Raw genomic sequence first — 20044 nt, forward strand, 5'->3', positions numbered from 1 at the left:
AGCTTTTATCTGGGCTACATGAGTTTTATTTTTATTTATTTGAGAGACAGAGAGAGAAAGAGGCAGATAGCAAGAGAGAGAATGGGCGTGCCAGGGCCTCTGGCCACTGCAAACGAACTCCAGACATATGTGCCACCTTGTGTATCTGGCTTATTTGGGTACTGGGGAAAGAAACCTAGCTCCTGATGCTTCACAGGTAAGCACCTTAAGTGCTAAGCCATCTCTCCAGGCCCTAGATGAGTTTTAGAATTAAGATTTTTTTTTTTAAATTTTAGAAATATAAAATAGCAATTACAAATACTATATATATAGCCTACCGAGAGGATAGTAAGCAGACTAAACAGACCTGTGAACAGTTACACCAAGTAAAAAGGCTTGTTTATTTTTGATGCGAGGAAGTGAACCCAGAACCTTGAGTATATAAAAATGCTCTGCCATTGACCTCCCAGTTTTTTCTTTGTTGTGCAGTTTTTTAAAGGTAACAAGATATGAATACCAGGAATACAGGCTTCTTATACTGTCCTCAAGACTACCAAAGCTCTTCAGATGGGCTTTTTATAAGAAACTGTAAATTTTGAAATGGATGGCAGAGTTTAGGATCACCAGAAGAGAATGGAAGCCTAAGGCCCATATGTCAAGCAACCAGGAATTTGCTGTAGTTAGCAACACCACATTCATTCTAGACCTGCTCTGCAATTCAGATAAAGGGCAGCAGCATAACACTGGATGAAAATCAACACTACAGGGCTGGAGAGATGGCTTAGCCTTTAAGGTGATTACCTGCAAAGCCCTGGGCCCATGTAAGCCACATGCACAATGTGGCACATGCACGGAAGTTTGCTTGCAGTGGCTGGAGGCCCTGGTGCACCCATTCTCTCTCTCTTTCCCTCTCTCACTCTCTCAAACACATAAATAAAATTTTAAAAAAAATAAAAAAGAAAAGAAAATCAGCACTTCAAAGTAAAGTATAAACTGTGAGGCACTGGAAAGGTACACGCTCCACACAGAAAGGTGATGCCTGAAAACCATTCTATTTCGTGTATCAGCAAACACTGTGCTTACAGCACCCCGGGAAGACCGCGGCTTAACAAGCAGAGGGGAAGCTTTAGTCAGGCAAGATTCTCAGGTTCTGAGTCTGCCCCCAACGTTGATGACTTTGGAAAAAATCCTTGAACATTTTAAACTTGTTTCTGTGATTGGAAAATTTCATAGGACTCCTCCCATACAAATTATATATATATATAAAAAACCAAAACCCAACCTCCCTACAATAAACACCATATGAATTTTGAGAGGACTAAAGAACAGATGCAATCTCCTCACAATATCTGGTATACTCCAAATTACTGTTATTATCTTAAATTATGTGTGATTTAAATGTCAAAGATTTTTACACCTTAAATTTTAATTTATGTTTTTGTTTTAGTAGAATACTGAAAGGAAAAGAATTTCAGAACCAGAGCCAAGTACACGGAGGTGGCCTGCTGCATAGTTAAGTAGCAAGAATTCTTGTGATTACATTATGATGCAAGTACAGCTGCACTGCACACCACTTAGTTCACCTTAAAACATAATCACTGCAAGGAAGGAAGGCTCAGAGAGTGCTGCAATAATGCAGGAGAGATCTTTATCACCCATAGATGGGTTTCAGAAACACATACTTTTTGTTCCTGCAAAGGGTCCACAGGTTTCTATTAGATTGCTATAGGAAATTACGATTAAGTAGTTAAGGAATTTTTGCTTAAACATTAGATGTGGACTGGAGAGATGGCTCAGTGGTTAAAGAAAATTGCTTGCAAAGCTTGACGGGCTGGGTTTGATACACCTGGAGTTCATATGTAGTGGCAGGAGGTCCTGGCGTGTCCGTACTCTTTTTCTGTCTGTCTGTCTGTCTCAAATAAATAAAAATATTTTTTAAAAAAATCAGATGTACTCTTCTGGTTAATATGGCAGCACAGTAGCTACACAAGGCAGCCTAAGGGGGAAAAAGGCAGAAAAATATCACAATACACTCTTCTACCCAAAATGAAGGTGTTTAAGGAATTATTAATCCCAGCAGAGAAGCAGGAGAGTCCCAGAGGCAAGCATACAACCAGCCAGAATTGGCTCCAACCATGGCCCTGTCTGAGCCAGCAGGAGCAGTACTACGGTGAAGGGACTATCCACTCACAACAGCCTCACAAAACCACAAATCCTGGAGAAGACAACAGAGACCAGCTGAGCAGCTCCTGAGGGAGAAGACGACGACGGGGAGCAGCTGAGCGGCGCCTGAGGGAGAAGATGACGGGGAGCAGCTGAGCGGCTCCAGAATAACGTTAAGCACTCCCCACAGCCTCCCCTCCCCAAACCTCTAGTACCTGGGTCCACTGCAGACCTTGGCTACCACTCAGCCACACAGCAGATCACCAGCCCAACCCGCCTCATCAAGTCCATAGTGCAAAAGCAAGAGGAAACCAGGTGGGTACTCAGCGTAGGTGAGACCCGAAGCCATCCAAAAACGTAACAGGGACTACTTACATTGGATCAATACCTGCCCCAAAGCCAGGTATTCAGGCCTGCACTGGAAGAAATAACTGCACCTTCCATGTCAGGGCAGGTTATGTGTTTTTAGACTTGACTGATATAGTTTTCGTCAGCTTTGCCATTCTTAAATAAGTTGTTTACTAGAGTTGACTTTTGTTGCTTTTGATATTTCCTGATATATGATGCCTTTTTGTATTTTTGTTCTGTCATTCTTGGGGCCAGGGTCTCACTTGGATCCAGGTTATTTGGAACCCATTACAGACCAGGAATCTCAGCCTCCCAGTCAAGAGGATCAAGGGTGTGAGTCAACACATACCCTTGAAGACTTTGGGTTTGTTATATTATCAGTTTTCTTAATCCCCACTCTGCTGGTTTTGACTGAATTATATATGTATATTGCTCAACTGAATTTTAAAATTTCCTGTATTTTGCTCCATACAGTCTACTAGAACACTTGCATAGCAAGCAAGCTCAATACGAGGGTCACTTCTGCTATTACCCTAGGAGTAATATAACAGCCACAACTGGCACCTGAGACACCTGCACTGACATATGCAACTTCTGATTTGCACCTCCAAGAATATACCAGGTAATTAGAAAACCCAAGCACTGAATTGACTAAAGATGTAAAAATATCTACATTATAGGAAAAGAACAAAATATCAAGACAGTAATTCTACCAAAAATTATCAACCAATCAGAAATGACCTCCAGTGAGACTGATGTCTGACAAAAAATTCAAAAAAATAACTATGTTCAAAGAAACCAAAGGAATCGAAGAAGAAAACAAACTCCTAAAAGAATCTCAAGAGAACATAGGAAACCAATTTAATGAAATAAGGAGGTCAGCACTCGGGAGGCAGAGGTAGGAGGGCCACAGAGAGTTTGAGGCCATCCAGACACTACACAGTGAACTCCAGGCCAGTCTGGGCTAGAGTGAGACCCTACTTCAAAAAACTAAAACAGGGGCTGGAGAGATGGCTTAGCGGTTAAGCGCTTGCATGTGAAGCCTAAGGACCCCGGTTCAAGGCTCAATTCCCTAGGACTCACATTAGCTAGATGCACAAGGGGGTGCATGCGTCTGGAGTTTGTTTGCAGTGGCTGGAGGCCCTGGCATGCCCATTCTCCCTCTCTCTGTCTCTCTCTCTCTGCCTCTTTCTCTGTCTGTCGCTCTCAAATAAATAAATGAAAATGAACAAAAAATTAAAAAAAACTAAAAATAAAAAATAATTAAATAAGGTCAATATAAGACATGAGTAAGGAAATAGAAATACTGAAGAAATACCAATCAGAAATACTAGAAAAGCAAAATATAGTGGGTCAAATAAAAAACTCTAAAGCTGGGCGTGGTGGTGCATGCCTTTAATCCCAGCACTCAGAAGGCAAAGGTAGGAGGATTGCTGTGAGTTCGAGGTCATCCTGAGACTCCATAGTGAATTCCAGGTCAGCCTGGGCTAGAGTGAGACCCTACCTTGAAAAACCAAAAAAAGACCTCTAGAAAATCTTACTAATAGAATGGATCAAGGAAAGGACAGAATATCTAAACTAGGAAGAGAAGTGGCACATCTAGTACAGTCCAACAAAGAGAAACACAAACTAATAGGAAGATATGAATGGGAATTACAAGACATTTAAGGCACTGTGAAGAAACCAAACACAAGAATTCAGGGTATAGTAGGGGAAGTTCACTCCAAAGGCACAGTAGGTATTTTCAACAAAATAATAGAAGAAAGCCGGGCATGGTGGCCTTTAATCCCTGCACTCGGGAGGCAGAGGTAGGAGGACTGCCATGAGTTCGAGGCCATCCTGAGACTCCATAGTGAATTCCAGGTCAGCCTGGGCTAGAGTGAGTCCCTACCTTGAAAAAGAAAGAAAGAAAGAAAGAAAATTTCCCCTAAATAAGGAAAGAGATGCCAATCCAGATATGGGAAGCATTTAGAACATGGAATAGACAAAACCGGGACAGAACCTCTCGTTACTGTATTATAATTAAATTACTAAACATACAAACCCAAGAAAATACATTGAAAGCAGTTACAGAGAAAAAGCAACTCACATGTAAAGGCAAGCCCATTAGAGTAACAGCAGATTATTCAACACAATCTTTAAAAGCCAGAAGGGCTTGGAATGATTTAAGTTCTGAAAGATAACGGCCGTCAACCAAGATTACTATATCCAGCAAAGCTATCTGTCAATAAGGACATTCCACAACAAAAACAGGTTAAAGGAAGATATGCTCACTAAACCAACTCTACAGAAAATAACTTCATACTTAAAAGAGAAAGAAAAGGACACACATGAGAAAGTGGGAAAAAATAAACTATATTCAAATACAAGAAAGTAAAGGAGAAATAGGAAGCACTACAAAACAAGAATGGTGGGAATAAACACATACCTTTTTTTAATTAACTTTTTTCATTTTTATTTATTTATTTGAGATTGACAGAGAGAGAGAGAGAGAGAGAGAGAGAGAGGCAGCTAGATAGAAAGAATGGGTGCGCCAGGCCCTCCAGCCACTGCAAATGAACTCCAGATGCGTGCGCCCCTTTGTACATCTGGCAAACGAAGGTGCTGGGGAATCAAGCCTCGAACCAGGGTCCTTAGGCTTCACAGGCAAGCACTTAACCACTAAGCCATCTCTCGAGCCCATAAACACATACCTTTCAGTAATAACTCTTTTTAAAAAAAATTTTATTAACATTTTCCATGATTATAAAAAAATATCCCATGGTAATTCCCTCCCTGCCCCCCACACTTTCCCCTTTGAAATTCCATTCTCCTTCATATTACCTCCCTATCTCAATCATTGTACTTACATATATACAATACCAATCTATTAAGTACCCTCCTCCCTTCCTTTCTCTTCCCTTTATATCTCCTTTTTAACTTACTGGCCTCTGCTACTAAGTATTTTCCTTCTCACGCACAAGCCCTATCATCTGTAGCTAGGATCCACATATAAGGGAGAACATGTGGCGCTTGGCTTTCTGGGCTTGGGTTACCTCACTTAGTATAATCCTTTCCAGATCCATCCATTTTTCTGCAAATTTCATAACTTCATTTTTCTTTACTGCTGAGTAGAACTCCATTGTATAAATGTGCCACATCTTCATTATCCACTCATCAGTTGAGGGACATCTAGGCTGGTTCCTTTTCCCAGGTATTATAAATTGAGCAGAAATAAACATGGTTGAGCATGTTCTTCTAAGGAAATGAGATGATTCCTTCAGATATATGCCTAGGAGTGCTATAGCTGGGTCATATGGAGGATCAATCTTTAGCTGTTTTAGGAACCTCCACATTGATTTCCACAATGGCTAGACCAGATTGCATTCCCACCAGCAGTGTAGAAGGGTTCCTCTTTTTCCACATCCCCGCCAGCATTTATGATCATTTGTTTTCATGATGGTGGCCAATCTGACAGGAGTGAGATGGAATCTCAATCAAGTTTTAATCTGCATTTCCCTGATGACTAGTGACGTAGAACATTTTTTTAGATGCTTATATGCCATTCGTATTTCTTCCTTTGAGAATGCTCTATTTAGCTCCATAGCCCATTTTTTGATTGGCTTGTTTGATTCCTTATTAGTTAACTTTTTGAGTTCTTTGTATATCCTAGATATTAATACACACACACACACACACACACACACACACACACACACACACATATATTTGGTGAAGATTTTTTTTCCCATTCTGTAGGTTGCCTCTTTGCTTTTTTCAGTGTGTCCTTTACAGTGCAAAATCTTTGTAATTTCATGAGTTCCCAGTGATTAATCTGTGGTTTTATTGCCTGAGCAATTGGGGTTGTATTCAGAAAGTCTTTGCCAAGACCATATGTTGAAGGGTTTTCCCTACTTTTTCCTCTAGCAGTTTCAGAGTTTCAGGTCTGATGTTAAGGTCTTTAATCCATTTGGACTTAATTCTTGTGCATGGCGAGAGAGAAGGATCTATTTTCATCCTTCTGCAGATATATATCCAGTTTTCCCAACACCATTTGCTGAAGAGGCTGTCTTTTCTCCAATGAGTATTTTTGGCATTTGTATCGAATATCAGGTGGCTACAGCTACCTGGGCTTACATCTGGGTCGTCTGTTCTGTTCCACTGATCTACATGTCTGTTTTTGTGCCAGTACCATGCTGTTTTTGTTACTATGGCTCTGTAGTATAGGTTAAAATCAGGTATAGTGATACCACCAGCTTTATTTTTGTTGCTCAGTATTATTTTAGATATTCGAGGATTTTTGTGATTCCAAATGAATTTTTGGATTGTTTGATAGGGATTGTATTAAATGTGTAGATTGCTTTTGGTAAGATTGCCATTTTCACAATATTGATTCTTCCAATCCAGGAACAAGGGATGTTTCTCCATTTTCTAGTGTCTTCTGCAATTTCTCACTTGAGTGTTTTAATGTTCTCATTGTAGAGATTCTTTACTTCCTTGGTTAGGTTTATTCCAAGGTCCTTTATTTTTTTTTTTTTTGATGCAATTGTAAATGGGACTGATTCTCTGAGTTCATCCTCTGTTGTTTGTTGTTAGCATATATGAAGGCTACTGATTTCTGTGTATTTGTTTTGTATCCTGCTACATGGCTGTAGGTTTTGATCAGCTCTAACAGTTTGCTGGCAGAGTCTTTAAGGTCCTTTATGTATAGAATCATGTCATCTGCAAATAATGATAACTTGATTTCTTCCTTTCCAATTATATCCCTTTTATGTGTGTCTCTTGCCTTATTGCTATGGCTAAGACTTCCAAAACTATATTAAATAAAAGTGGGGACAGTGGACACCCTTGTCTTGTTCCTGATTTTAGTGAAAAAGTTTCCAGTTTTTCCCCATTTAGTAATATGTTGGTCAATAATAACTCTTAATCTCAATGGCCTCAATGATCCAACCAAAGACACAGGCTTACAGACTGGATTAAAAGGCAGGATCCTTCTGTTTGTTGTCTCCAAAAAACTCATCTCTCCATAAAAGATAAACACTGTCTTAGGATGAAAGGATGGAAAATGGTATATTTAGCAAATGGGCCTATGAAAACAGCAGGTGTTGCTATCTTAACAGCTGAGAGGGTAGACTTCAGACCAACATTAGTAAGTCAAGATAAAGAAGAATACTTTATATTGATTACAGGAACTCTCCAACAGAAGGACATTACAATCCTAAACATATATGCACCTAGCATGGTGCTCCCAATTTCATTAAATAAAAATGACTAGACTTAAGGTCACAGATAACAACAAGCACAATTGCAGTGGGAGACTTAAATACCCCACCCTCATCAAGCGACAGGTCACCACAGCAAAAACCGAACAGAAACATCTGCATTAAATGACATCATAGAATAAAACAGAGCTAACAGATATCTGCAGGATGTTCCATCCAAATGCTTCAGAACACACATTCTTCTCAGCAGCACATAGAACACTCTCTAAAGTAGACCATGTACTAGGACACCAAACAAATCTTAACAAATATAGGAAAACTGAAACAATTCCTTGAACTCTATCTGATCCCTCTGAGATTAAACTACAAATCTACAGGCAAGAAAAACTACAGCGGGCTGAAGAGATGCCTGTGAAGCCAAAGGGCTCATGTTCAACTTTCTGGGTGCCACATAAGGAGATGCCCAATGACACAAGCACACAAAGTTGCATATGTGCACGAGGGGGCGCACATGTCTGGAGTTTAATTACAGTGGTTGGAGGCCCTGGTGTGCCAATTTCCTCTCTCTCCCACTCTTGCATTTAAAGGAAAACAAAGGCAATCTGTTGGGTTTGCCTCAAAACAAAAGAAAAACTATACAGCATATACAAAATCATGGAAACTAAACAGTACACTATTAAATGATGGATGGGTCACTGAAGAAATCAAGGATATCAAAAAATTCATAGAATCATAATTAAATGTAGCGATAACACAACATATGTGGTAGTTTGAATAAATAGGCCCCCTAATATATTCAGTGTTTTATTAGTTTGTAGTTTGGATCTGCAGCCACTTGGCTGAAGGAAGGAGTTATTGGGCAAATCTTAAGGTGTGGTGATGAGTTTCAAATTCCAATCTAAAGATATGCAAAGTGGTCTAGAGGGATGGCTTAGCTGTTAAAGCATTTGCCTGCAAAGCCAAAGGGCCCAGGTTCGATTCCCCAGGACCCACGTTAGCCAGATGCATAAGGTGGCGCATATGTCTGGAGCTCGTTTGCAGTGGCTGGAGATGCTTGTGTGCCCAATCTCTCTGTCAAATAAAAAAAATATATATTTAAAGATATGCAAAGTGCCTAGTTCCACGTGGAGATCCTGAAGTGTGTTGTGTGGCTTTTGGCTTGTGGCTTTCTCTCTCTGCCTGGTCCTTTAAGAGGGGGCCAACTTCTACCATCATGAAACTTCTCCTGGATCTGTAAGCTTCAATAAATATCCCTTCTTCCATAACTGTACCTGGTCTGTGACTCCATCTCAGCAAACCTGAAGCTTTAAGTACCTATATTAAGAAGTTAGAAAGGTCGCAAGTAAACAACTTAATACTTCACCTCAAGGCCTTGGAATACGAAGAATAAGGCAAACTGAAAATCAGTAGATGGGAAATAGAAAATAGAAACAACAATGGGCTGGAGGGATGGCTTTAGCAGTGAAGGTGCTTGCATGTGAAGCCCAAGGACTCAGGTTTGGCTCCACAGTACCCATGTAAGGCCAGATACACAAGGTGGCACATGTGTCTGGAGTTCTTCTACAGTGGCTAGAGGCCCTGGCATGCCCATTCTATCTGTCTCGTTCTCTCTCCAATAAATAAGTAAGTTTTAAAAAATCAATAGAAACAACAACACAAACAATACATAGAATCAAAGGACTGAGGGTGGTGACACACACTTTTTTTTTTTTTTCCGAGGTAGGGTCTCACTCTAACTTAGGCCAGCACTGGGATTAAAGGTATGTGCCACCATGCCTGGCTTGACACACACTTTTAATTCCAGCATTTGGGAGTAGGAGGATTGCTGTGAACATCAGACCACCCTGAGTCTACATAGTAAATTCTAAGTCAGCCTGGGCTAGAGCAAGACCTCACCTTGAAAAACCTAAATAAATAAATAAAAGAATCAAAGAAAGAAAGAGTTGACTCTGAAAGGATACACAAGATTGATAAAACCTTAGTAAATCTGGGGCTGGAGAGATGGCTTAGCGGTTAAGCGCTTGCCTGTGAAGCCTAAAGGACCCCGGTTAGAGGCTCAGTTCCCCAGGTCCCACGTTAGCCAGATGCACAAGGGGGCGCACGCATCTGGAGTTCGTTTGCAGAGGCTGGAAGCCCTGGCGCGCCCATTCCCTCTCTCTCCCTCTTGTCTTTCTCTCTGTGTCTGTCGCTCTCAAATAAATAAATAGAAAAAAAAAAAAAAAACCCTAGCAAATCTTATCGAGAGAAGAGCTCAGAGTGGTGGTGCATGGCTTTAATCCCAGCGCCTGGGACCCAGGTTCAATTCTCCAGGACCCATGTAAACCAGATGCATAGGGTGGAACATGTGTCTGGAGTTCATTTCCAGCAGCTAAAGGACCTGGCAGGCCAATTCTCTTTACCTGCTTCTTTCTCTCTCTCAAATACATTAAAATTAAAAATAAAAAGACAAAAAACTTAGTTCTAAGCTGAGTGTCATGGCACACTCCTTTAACCCCGGTACTTGGAGGAAGAGGTAGAAGGATCATTGTTGAGTTTGAGGAAACCCTGAGACTATATAGTGAATTCCAGGTCAGCCTGGGCTACAGCAATGATCTACCTCAAAAACAATAACAACAACAACAAAAAAAAAAACCCTAAAAAATAAAAACACTTAGTTTTAGGCCCAGGGCCAGGGCTTGTTGCCCAGTAGCAGAATGCTTGCTTAGCATGCAGAAGATTCCAGGCCCAATCCTATAAGCCTCAAAAAAAAAAACAAAAACAAAAACAAAAAAACCAAAAAGCAAAAAACAAACCCTCAAGTTTTAATAAGTTAAATACAATCATAATGGCTAAGTGAGCTCTTAAGAGCCTAAGAACAGTGAGAAAGATGAAGTCTGGAGCCAAAAGGCAGATTATGATTTAAGTATGAAGGAAGAGTCTCTGTAAAAGAAGAGACTGGAAGGTCTCTGGTGAGAACACCGGCGAAGATCATTAAGATCATCAATGGGGAGGTCCACTGCCTGCAGGATTTTAAGAAATGATACTATTTAAACAATCCAACAAAATGTCACAGCTACACTCTTGCTTTCCCATGTTTTAATCATCTTACCTTAACTAATAAACCATGCTTGTCAAACATCCAGATTTTCTTTTGTGCCTCTTCTTCTGAGAGGCCATTTTCGACCATAGACATCACTATCAGATTTGCAATTCCAAGAGCTGCCTGCCCAACACAACAGATAACAATGAAGAGTAGAGGATGAAGTACTGAGTTACTTATCTACAAAGACTGTAGCCAACATGCTGTCATTCCTTCTACTTCTAGAGGACAGTGCTGGGTTTAAATATTACAAATGGATCTGGAGATTAAAATTAGGGCAAATTGTAAAAAGGGGTCTGCAACATTAGAAAAATAGGGGGTGGCCTTCTTTCTGCTGCTCTCTCAAATAAATAAATAAGAAACATTTAGCTCAGCACTTGAGAAGCAAAGGTATGAGGAATTGCTATCAGTTCAAAGCCACAATGAGAGACTATATAGTGAATTCCAGGTCAGCCTGGATTAGAGCAAAACTCTACTTTGAAAAACCAAAAACAAACAAACAAACAAAAAAAACCAAAAACAGGGGTGGGGGAAGGGTTCAAGGATTAACAACTCTGGTTCATGGGGCTGGAGAGATGGCTCAGTGGTTAAAAGTGCTTGTTTGCCAAGCTTGTTGGCCAGGGTTTGATTCCTCAGTACCCACATCAAATCAGATACACAAAGTAGTGCATGTGTCTGGAGTTCATTCACAGGGGTTAGTGACCCTGGTGCACCCCTATTCACTCACTCCCTTTTTCTCTGCTTCTTTCTCTCTCTCTCCCTTAAATAAATAAATAAAATGACACACTTAAAAGGGGGGGTAGGGTTGGCAGGGGAGAAAGCTTAGCCAGTAAGTGCCTGCCATGCAAGCATGAGGACCCAAGTTCTGATCCCTAGACCTCATGTAAAAGCAGGGTGTGGCAGCACACATAGCACATGCCTGTCATCTCAGTGCTAGGGAGGCAGAGACAAGAGGACCCCTGAGGATCGCTGGCTAGCTAGTCTAGTTAAATGGGTGAGCTTGGGGTTCAGTGAGAGATCCCGTCTCAAAAAGAAAGAAGGGAGGGTGTGCACATCTGCTTACACGTGCATACACTGTACACGTATACCCTACCACCTCTACTACACACACACATCTCCCAGCTGCTCAATGCTCCCACGTTAACTGTGTGCTGGAAGTAGGACCTGGTGGTATAGTACTTATGCACAGAGAGCCACTTGTGTCTTTAAGTACTTTTGAATGGGCTAGGTACAGAAAATATACAGTAAGGTTGAATTTCCTAATGGACAAATGGATACAATGATAATTCGTAAAGCTTATGTCATAATGGTATCTTAGTCCCGTTTCTATTGTCACAATAGAATATCAGAGACTGTGTAGTTTATAAAGAATAAAATTTAGCCAGGTGTGGTGGCGCACGCCTTTAATCCCAGCACTCGGGAGGCAGAGGTAGGAGGATCATGGATAGTTCAAGGCCACCCTGAGACCACACAGTTAATTCCAGGTCAGCTTGGACCAGAGTGAGACTCTTACTTCGAAAAATCAAAAAAACAAAAAACCAATAAAATTTATTCAGTTCATACACAAAGAAAAGACAGGGAGCAAATGAATAATACAGTTCATGTTGACATCTGACATTCATGTACCATTCTCCATGAAACCATGATCTACGTATACCAACATGCACAGCCACTCAAAAATTAAAAATAAAATAAATTATAAAAAGCTGGGTGTGGTGGCACATGCCTTTGATCCCAGCACTTGGGAGGCAGAGGTAGTAGGATCGCTGTGAGTTCAAGGCCACCCCGAGACTACAAACTGAATTCCTGGTCAGCCTGAATTAGTGTGAGACCCTACCTCAAAAAAAAAAAACCAAAAAAAACCCCCCAAAAAACAACAACAAAAAAACTTACCTCTCCTGCTCCAAGAAATAAGATTTTGTGTTCTGAGATGGGTTTATTGATAACTTTTTGGGCTGCGAGAAGGCCAGCTAGGGCAACTGCAGCTGTCCCTAAAAAATCAAAGATGTTTAAAATGAAAAAGCACATTACATTGCTTAAAAAATATACATCAGACCTCTGGTTTCCCTTTCACTTTACCTTGAATGTCATCATTGAAGGTACAATATTTTTCCCGGTATTTTCTCAAGAACCTGAAGGCATTATGGTTTCCAAAGTCTTCAAACTGAATAAGCACATTCCGGCCATACCTAAAAAAGCAAACCACATAATAACTGCATTGAAAACACTCTCATTAAATAGATTTCCTGTTTAATATTTGTTATGACACGATCTGAAAATAGCATATCATATCAGCTCAATACCCTTTAAAGTTTCAAGAGCTTGGACAAAGCAAAAGGCAAAATTCAGAAATAACAAAAATTATGTGGTAATGGAAGAGAATATGGCAGCACAATGGGCCCATGAGACATCTGTGTAAACTATTTCTAAAGGTCCTGGAGGGTATCTAGTGCATACAAGCAATAAATAACTCCATAAAAAGGAAGAGACTGCATAGTCCTATTAAGTAACACTGAGGACTCCGAATGCTGTGAGTTCCAGGCCAGCCTGAGCAACAGAATGAATTCTAGGTCAGCATGGGCTAAAATGAGACCCTGCTTCAAAACAACAATAAAAACAAAACAAAAGAAAAAGAAGGGCTAGGGAGAAGCCCAAGGATCAATAGCACTTGCTTACAATGGCTGCTGGCCTGGGTTCAATTCTTCATCCAGGTAAAGCCAGGCACAACAAGTGCCATGGTGTCTGGAATTTGTCAGCAAGCCATAACACACAGGTACACGCATAAAAATAAAGAACACAAGCAAAAGAAGTGGTTTAAAAAGAAGGTATGATGACTTAGGAAAAATAAAAACTAACTGTGAAATCTTAAAAGCCAGGATGCAACTCGATTTGCACTAAAGGAAGAAGCCAGCTAAGGTATGCTGGGAGGGAAGAAAGCATCCTGAAGGCCAACTTAGAGATGCCGTCACTGAGAAAAGCCCTCAGTGGAAAGGCAGAGGGGAGGGGACATAAGAGGATAACTTAATGGGGACATGACCAATTTGAAATATTTTCCTAAAGCTTCCAACAAAAATTGTTATTAAAACAAAGGCGAGCCAGGAGTGGTGCAGGCCTGGAATACCAACACTTGTGAGGCAGAAGATCAGGGAACAGGAGCATTCGTCTCTCTGCTGACACCATGTGACCAGCTCCATCAAGCTTGTCTTGTGCCTGCCCCACCTCACACAGTGATCTTGTTTTCTTTTGGTTATTTTGTCACAGCAATATAGAAAACAACTTATACACAGCCTGGTCTAGATGAGACCCTATCTCAAAAAAAAAAAAAAAAAACCCCACAAAATAGGGCTGGAGAGATGGCTCAATGGTTAAGGCACTTGCCTGCAAAGCCAAAGGAGCCAGGTCCAATTCCCCAGGATCCAGGTAAGCCAGATGCACAAGGGGGCACATGCGCCCTTGGCATGTCCACTTTCTCTCTCTTAAAACACCCACCCACCCAAAATATGCTGCAGGGGAGCATCCGAGCAGTGGTGCAAGCGAGCCTGGCCATTTGTGAGGACGGCTGGCAGGGCGGTGCAATGAGGGTTGCCAGCGGAAGTGAACGCAGACTTCCCTCCATACGTCTGGTTAACGCCAGAAAAACAGAACACCAGGCGCATCACTGGACAGGAAAGAACAAAAGTTCCCAAAACTTAGTCTCCCCTTTGCAAACACCGGGTAGACAAAGGAAAGCAAAGCAGAATGAAGCCTCCATGCTCCCCACCACTCAGGTGCCTCGTGTCTCTCATATATATAAGCTTTTAAAGATACCTGTCAGTAATTGCTTTCATAAACTCATCAATCAGATCATCATAAAGTTGAGAGCGATCTCGTTTCTGATACAAGCCCATGTAAAATGGATCTTTTAAGAGTGCCTGTATAAGAAATCAAATGTAAACATAAAATCATATTACATTATTAGACAGACATAAAATAAAAACTGCAATCCTTTTAGAAATTTTCATAGGTTTAACTTACTATTACTCATATAACAGTGAGTTTAAGAAAAGCTTCAGATCTACACATAAGATTTTCCCATTTCAAACCGTCTTCAGAAGGCAACCATGATGAGTTAAAGAAAAAGAGAAGGGAGGCAAAGGGGAAGAATGGTATCACTCACGTTGTTGTCAGTTCCCACGTCAATGCACACTGGTAGGCACCTCTCGGGCCGTATTCCCGCACAGGCTGTATATAAGCAAAGCTTTCCTACTGGAATTCCCATTCCATAGACACCCAGATCTCCAAGACCCAGAATTCTCTCTCCATCAGTCACCACCACGGCCTTTATCACAAACAAGCAAGTAGCAGTCAAAAACAGCACTACAGAAATGCATCTTTACTCTCACTTTAAAAAATAAAACTGTTTATAATATCACTTCCAGTGTAAACCCATGAAGCATACTTAACCTAGGATAAGCATTAACTAGATCGTTTTTCTTTGGTCTGGGAACAGAATGCTTATGACTTTTGAACCCATTTAAATATTTCCAAAAGACTTATATGGGAGAAGCAAACAAAATTCTAAGGAAGAGAGTACTGTAATAAAAAGAGTTTAGAAATAGTGTGACACCCCAAAACAATAACCTCAGCCAAACAAAATAACAACAACAAACCCTACTATCAAAAGTAGAGAAAGATCTAGAATTTAAAAATAAATGCACCTACACCTAAGGCTTTAAGATGATACTGTAAGCTTCGTTATTTTACCAATTTTTTTCTAAATTATCTAACAATTTTTATTTTTTTCTGGGGGAAAAGGGTATTAGGCAGGGTCTTGTGTAGTTCAGGCTGGCCTTTAACTCCTTATACAGCCAAAAGATGACCTTAAACTCTTTTTAGGAGGGGGTGTTTTCAGGTAGGGTCTTGCTCTAGCCCAAGCTGACCTGGAAATCAATATATACTCTCACACTGGCTTCAAACTCACAGTGATTCTCCTACAGTGGTAGCCTCCTGAGTGCTGAGATTAAAGGCATGGTGACACCATGGTCAGCTATGGCCTTAAGCTCCTCCTACCTCTACCTGCTGGGATTTCAAGCATGCAGCACCACAGTAGAACCATTCATTAGTGTTTACTTTTGTAAAGATGATGTAATCAAGGCAAGTAAAATTATTGCCTCTAACAAGCACAAAAGCCTACTGAAAGATCTGGATATATGTTCTTAAATTCTGTTTTACAGGAGATAACTATATGACCATGGTTTATATTTGCTATATTTAAAACTCTTTTGAGACTTCTTTCTCCCTTCCTCCTCATCTTCTCTTCTTCCCCCAACCCCTAGGATCTCAACTTTGCTATACAGCAGAGGATGACTGTGAACTTCTGATTCTCCTGCCTCCACCTGTGGAGTACTGGAACTACGGGTGTGTAGCCCCAGGCCAGGTTTATGATGTGCTAGGATCCAAACTAGGGCTTTATGCATGTATCCCTACCCCCAAGTGTTTCTTATTTGCTAATGATCTATATCTAGCTTATAATTAAAGACAAAAAGACATTAACCTCTGCCCAGAACAAAAGCTGTTATAACACCTTTTCTTTTATGTTTGTCTTTATTTTCTTTCTTTCTCTCTCTCTCTCTCCTTCCCTCCCTTTCTTTCTTTTATCAGAGAAAAGGTCTCATGCATCCCAGGTTGGCCTTGAACTTGCTGTGTAGGGGAGGATGATATTAAAAACTTCTGATCCTCCTGCCTCCACTTCCCAAATGCTGAGCTTATAGGTATGCACCACCACCCCTGGTTCAGGGGTTTCTATTTTCTTCCTAGAATAACATTAGTGAAATAGAAGAGGCATAGAGACAAGGCAGGAAATTAAGGGGGCAGTGACTATGAAAGAGCTGTTTTGTACACTAGCTCCGATTTCTTTCTCAGAGTCAAATTCTGTACCAGTCATCTGTTTTAGAACTATCATCATCTCCTAGGACATGAAGCAATGTCGGCAGGTACACAGGTGCTAATAGATCAGAGCAACAATGAAAAACTATTCTTGGCAATTTAGAGTTCACTTACAAGGAAAAAGAAAACAGTGTGAAAAGGAGGGGTGTGCTCTTAGTACCTTAACATGATTTTCTGGCCAGTTATCCACAATTGATCTAACATGACCTCTGTCTGAGATTGAAATAAATAATCCCCTGCAACAGAACAAAAACACCTTTGCATTTCATGACAGTTTTTGGTTTAAGTTTTTGTCCATAATTGGAATATTTAAATATTGTAAGAAAATATCAAGATACAGTTTCATTCCCAAGCAAATTCAGCTATGTCACACTGATTTATTTCCAAATATTTTCAAGCATTTTGAACATTTTTCACATAGGGCTATAATGAAGATTACTGTTAAATCATATGATTATTTTAACCAAAGAGTAATATATCTATATGGCATATCCAAATCACCAACACCAAGAAGCATTGTAAGGCCTAATAAAATACTACTAAACTCAATGACACTGAAAGATTTAAATTTGAAGGAGCAGGAGAGGGAAGAAAATAAAAATGCACTCACATAAAGAAGCAGCACTTGGAACAGTAGAAAAAGTTATTTTCATTTCTTTAAATTTTTATTTATTTATTTATTTATTTATTTATTTTGGTTTTTTCGAGGTAGGGTCTCACTCTAGCCCAGGCTGACCTGGAATTCACTATGTAGTCTCAGGCTGGCCTTGAACTCATGGCGATCCTCCTAACCTCTGCCTCCCGAGTGCTGGGATTAAAGGCATGCACCACCACGCCCGGCTTCTTTAATTTTTTTTTTTTTATTGACAAAAGCTATATATTTATCATGCCCAATATGTAGCTTTTAAGTAGGTATACATTGTAGAATGCCTAACAACAACTACAGAAAACAAAACAAAAACCTCAGGGACTGGAGAGATGGCTTAGTGGTTAAGGTGCTTGCCTGCAAAGCCAGGTTCGATTTCCCCATGCCCACATAAACTAGATGCACATGGTGGTACATGAATCTGGAGTTCATTTGCACTGACCAGAGGCCCTGATGTGCCCATTCATACACACACAAACACACACTCTTTCTGCTTCTATCTCTTTCTTTAATAAATAGATTAAATATATATATATATATTTAATCTATTATATATATATATTTAATCTATTATATATATATATTTAATCTATTATATATAATCATATATATATATATATATATATATATATACACACACACACACATATATATACACACACATACACACACTCGGGATACTGTTCTCTAAATCGGATAATTAGGATTCAATAAAGGAAAGAGAAGTACAGAATAAGGAAACAGGTCAGGCAGAAATGGCCTCGTTGTCTTTGAACTTACTCTGATGTTTGCCTTTCCCCTGGTGTCTTTGGCATTACTGCAGTGTCAGTCAACAGTCTCGGCCTTTTCTGAACCATGGCTATGTCATTGTCTCATGAGCTTGTTACAATGCCAAGTCACCCATGATCTAATGACTAAGTAAGTAAAACAAATCTCTTGCAGAGGACACTGTGCAGTTATGAGATACAGCATCCAAAAGCCAAGCTCTGTATGTCTATCAGTTCTCATCTCTGGGTGCACATGAAAACCACACAAGGAACTTCTATGAAATGATCCCACTTGGCAGACTAACTGAATCAGAATCCCTAGAGGTGAAGTCTGGTCAGCAGTATTTCTGTTTCCTTCTATCCTTCCATCTGAGTGGAGAACCACTGTTCTAATAAGAAACTGCAGAAGGGCTTGATGAGATGGATAAACACTTAAAGGCATTAACTTGCAAAAGTCTGTCAGTCTTTGTCTGATTTATACTTGTAAAGCCAGATGCACAAAGTGGTGTATGTGCCTGGAGTTCATTTGCAGGAGCAAGAGGCCCTGTCATGTTCATTCTCAATCTCTCTAATAAATAAAGTATTTAAAAAACCTACAAAAGCAGCAAAGGGCTGAATGGTATTACAGAAATGTCTTAGATATGTTAGCTGAGGTCAGCATGCAGATTAGAACAGACAGTGCTCCTCAGTGTCGCACAATCATGGAGGGTCTTCACCGAATTTCAGACCAATCAGCCCTTTCTCCCTCAGCAGAATCTTGGGGATGGAAGGGAGAGGACAGGAGAGTTGTCAAGGTTCAACCTCTGCCATAATACCAACAGATGCTTCTTATGCACTCTAAAGTTAGAAGGAGTTACCAGACTAGATATCTCAGCGTCTATGTTTGTATCAGTGTGGATTAGCCATGGGAAAAAAACAAGGACCAAGGAAAACAATAGGTTAGAGAGGGCAGCATAACTAGTATGTATATAAACTTATAAAGAACCAACCTATCAGTCCTCTAAGTAGCTTTCACGGGTACTACCACCCCTGTCTGACAGGGAAGACAACATTCAGAGGGACTATGTAGCTCATCCAAGGACTGCAGGTGAACAGCCCATTCCAGTACTCCTTCCCTATAAGAGTTGGGAACAGCCAGACCCACTTGAAATTAAAATTTATGAAAGCTGATTTAAAAGGGGGGAGGGGAAATATTAGAAAATAAAGCTGCAAATAACTAGGGAAGCCCTTCACTTGGCAAACTGGCCAAAACTTTAATGATCACTACAAAAAGCACAGGATTCTTGTAATGATCGTGATACTTAACAGGTGAGAAATAATTCTATTATTTCTATGAAAAAAATATGAACATGTTGGTTTTTTTTTATTAACCTCTTTCAATATAAATTAAGCTTTTATGAGGTGGGCAACAGGGAGATAAGACTTTAACACATTGAAATCTAATTTGGTGTTATGGAATGATTTTTCTTATATAATAATAATTTACATATTTTTTAAAATAAGCCTTACTTAGGTCTTCTAAAGATGTGTCCATACTGGGAACAGGCAAGCCCAACTGTTGGTGTGTATACAATTGGCATTAGACTTTCGATATCATCCTGTAGTATTCTATAAAACAGTTTCTCATTTCTTTCTTGGATACCCATTATATAGATGTATCTGAAATTAAGCACAGTAAATAAGGTGAGTCAGCCTGCATGACAAATGGAATTTTTTTTGTTCATTTTTGTTTATTTGTTTGAGAGCAACAGAGAAAGAGGCAGAAAGAGAGAGAGAGAGAATGGGCGCAACAGGGCTTCCAGCCACTGCAAATGAACTCCAGACGCGTGCGCCCCCTTGTGCATCTGGCTAACATGGGTCCGGGGCAATCGAGCCTTTAACCAGGGTCCTTAGGCTTCACAGTCAAGCACTTAACCACTAGCCTATCTCTCTAGCC

At 40.2% G+C, this 20044-nt stretch overlaps 1 protein-coding gene across 3 annotated transcripts in view; it reads right to left on the bottom strand.

Moving 5' to 3' along the window:
* Positions 1 to 20044, bottom strand: part of Me2 (malic enzyme 2) — an 88919-nt gene that overhangs the window by 29214 nt on the left and 39661 nt on the right. For all 3 annotated transcript variants that reach the window (XM_045144254.1, XM_004667491.2, XM_045144255.1), the window contains 7 exons: positions 19618 to 19767; positions 16856 to 16931; positions 14927 to 15088; positions 14578 to 14681; positions 12850 to 12959; positions 12664 to 12761; positions 10780 to 10893 (listed from right to left, as the gene is read on the bottom strand). In XM_045144254.1, coding sequence (XP_045000189.1) covers positions 10780 to 10893; positions 12664 to 12761; positions 12850 to 12959; positions 14578 to 14681; positions 14927 to 15088; positions 16856 to 16931; positions 19618 to 19767 — 814 coding nt within the window. The remainder of the gene's footprint in view (positions 1 to 10779; positions 10894 to 12663; positions 12762 to 12849; positions 12960 to 14577; positions 14682 to 14926; positions 15089 to 16855; positions 16932 to 19617; positions 19768 to 20044) is intronic.

Source organism: Jaculus jaculus, chromosome 2 (genome assembly GCF_020740685.1).
Source record: "Jaculus jaculus isolate mJacJac1 chromosome 2, mJacJac1.mat.Y.cur, whole genome shotgun sequence".
NCBI lineage: Eukaryota > Metazoa > Chordata > Mammalia > Rodentia > Dipodidae > Jaculus > Jaculus jaculus.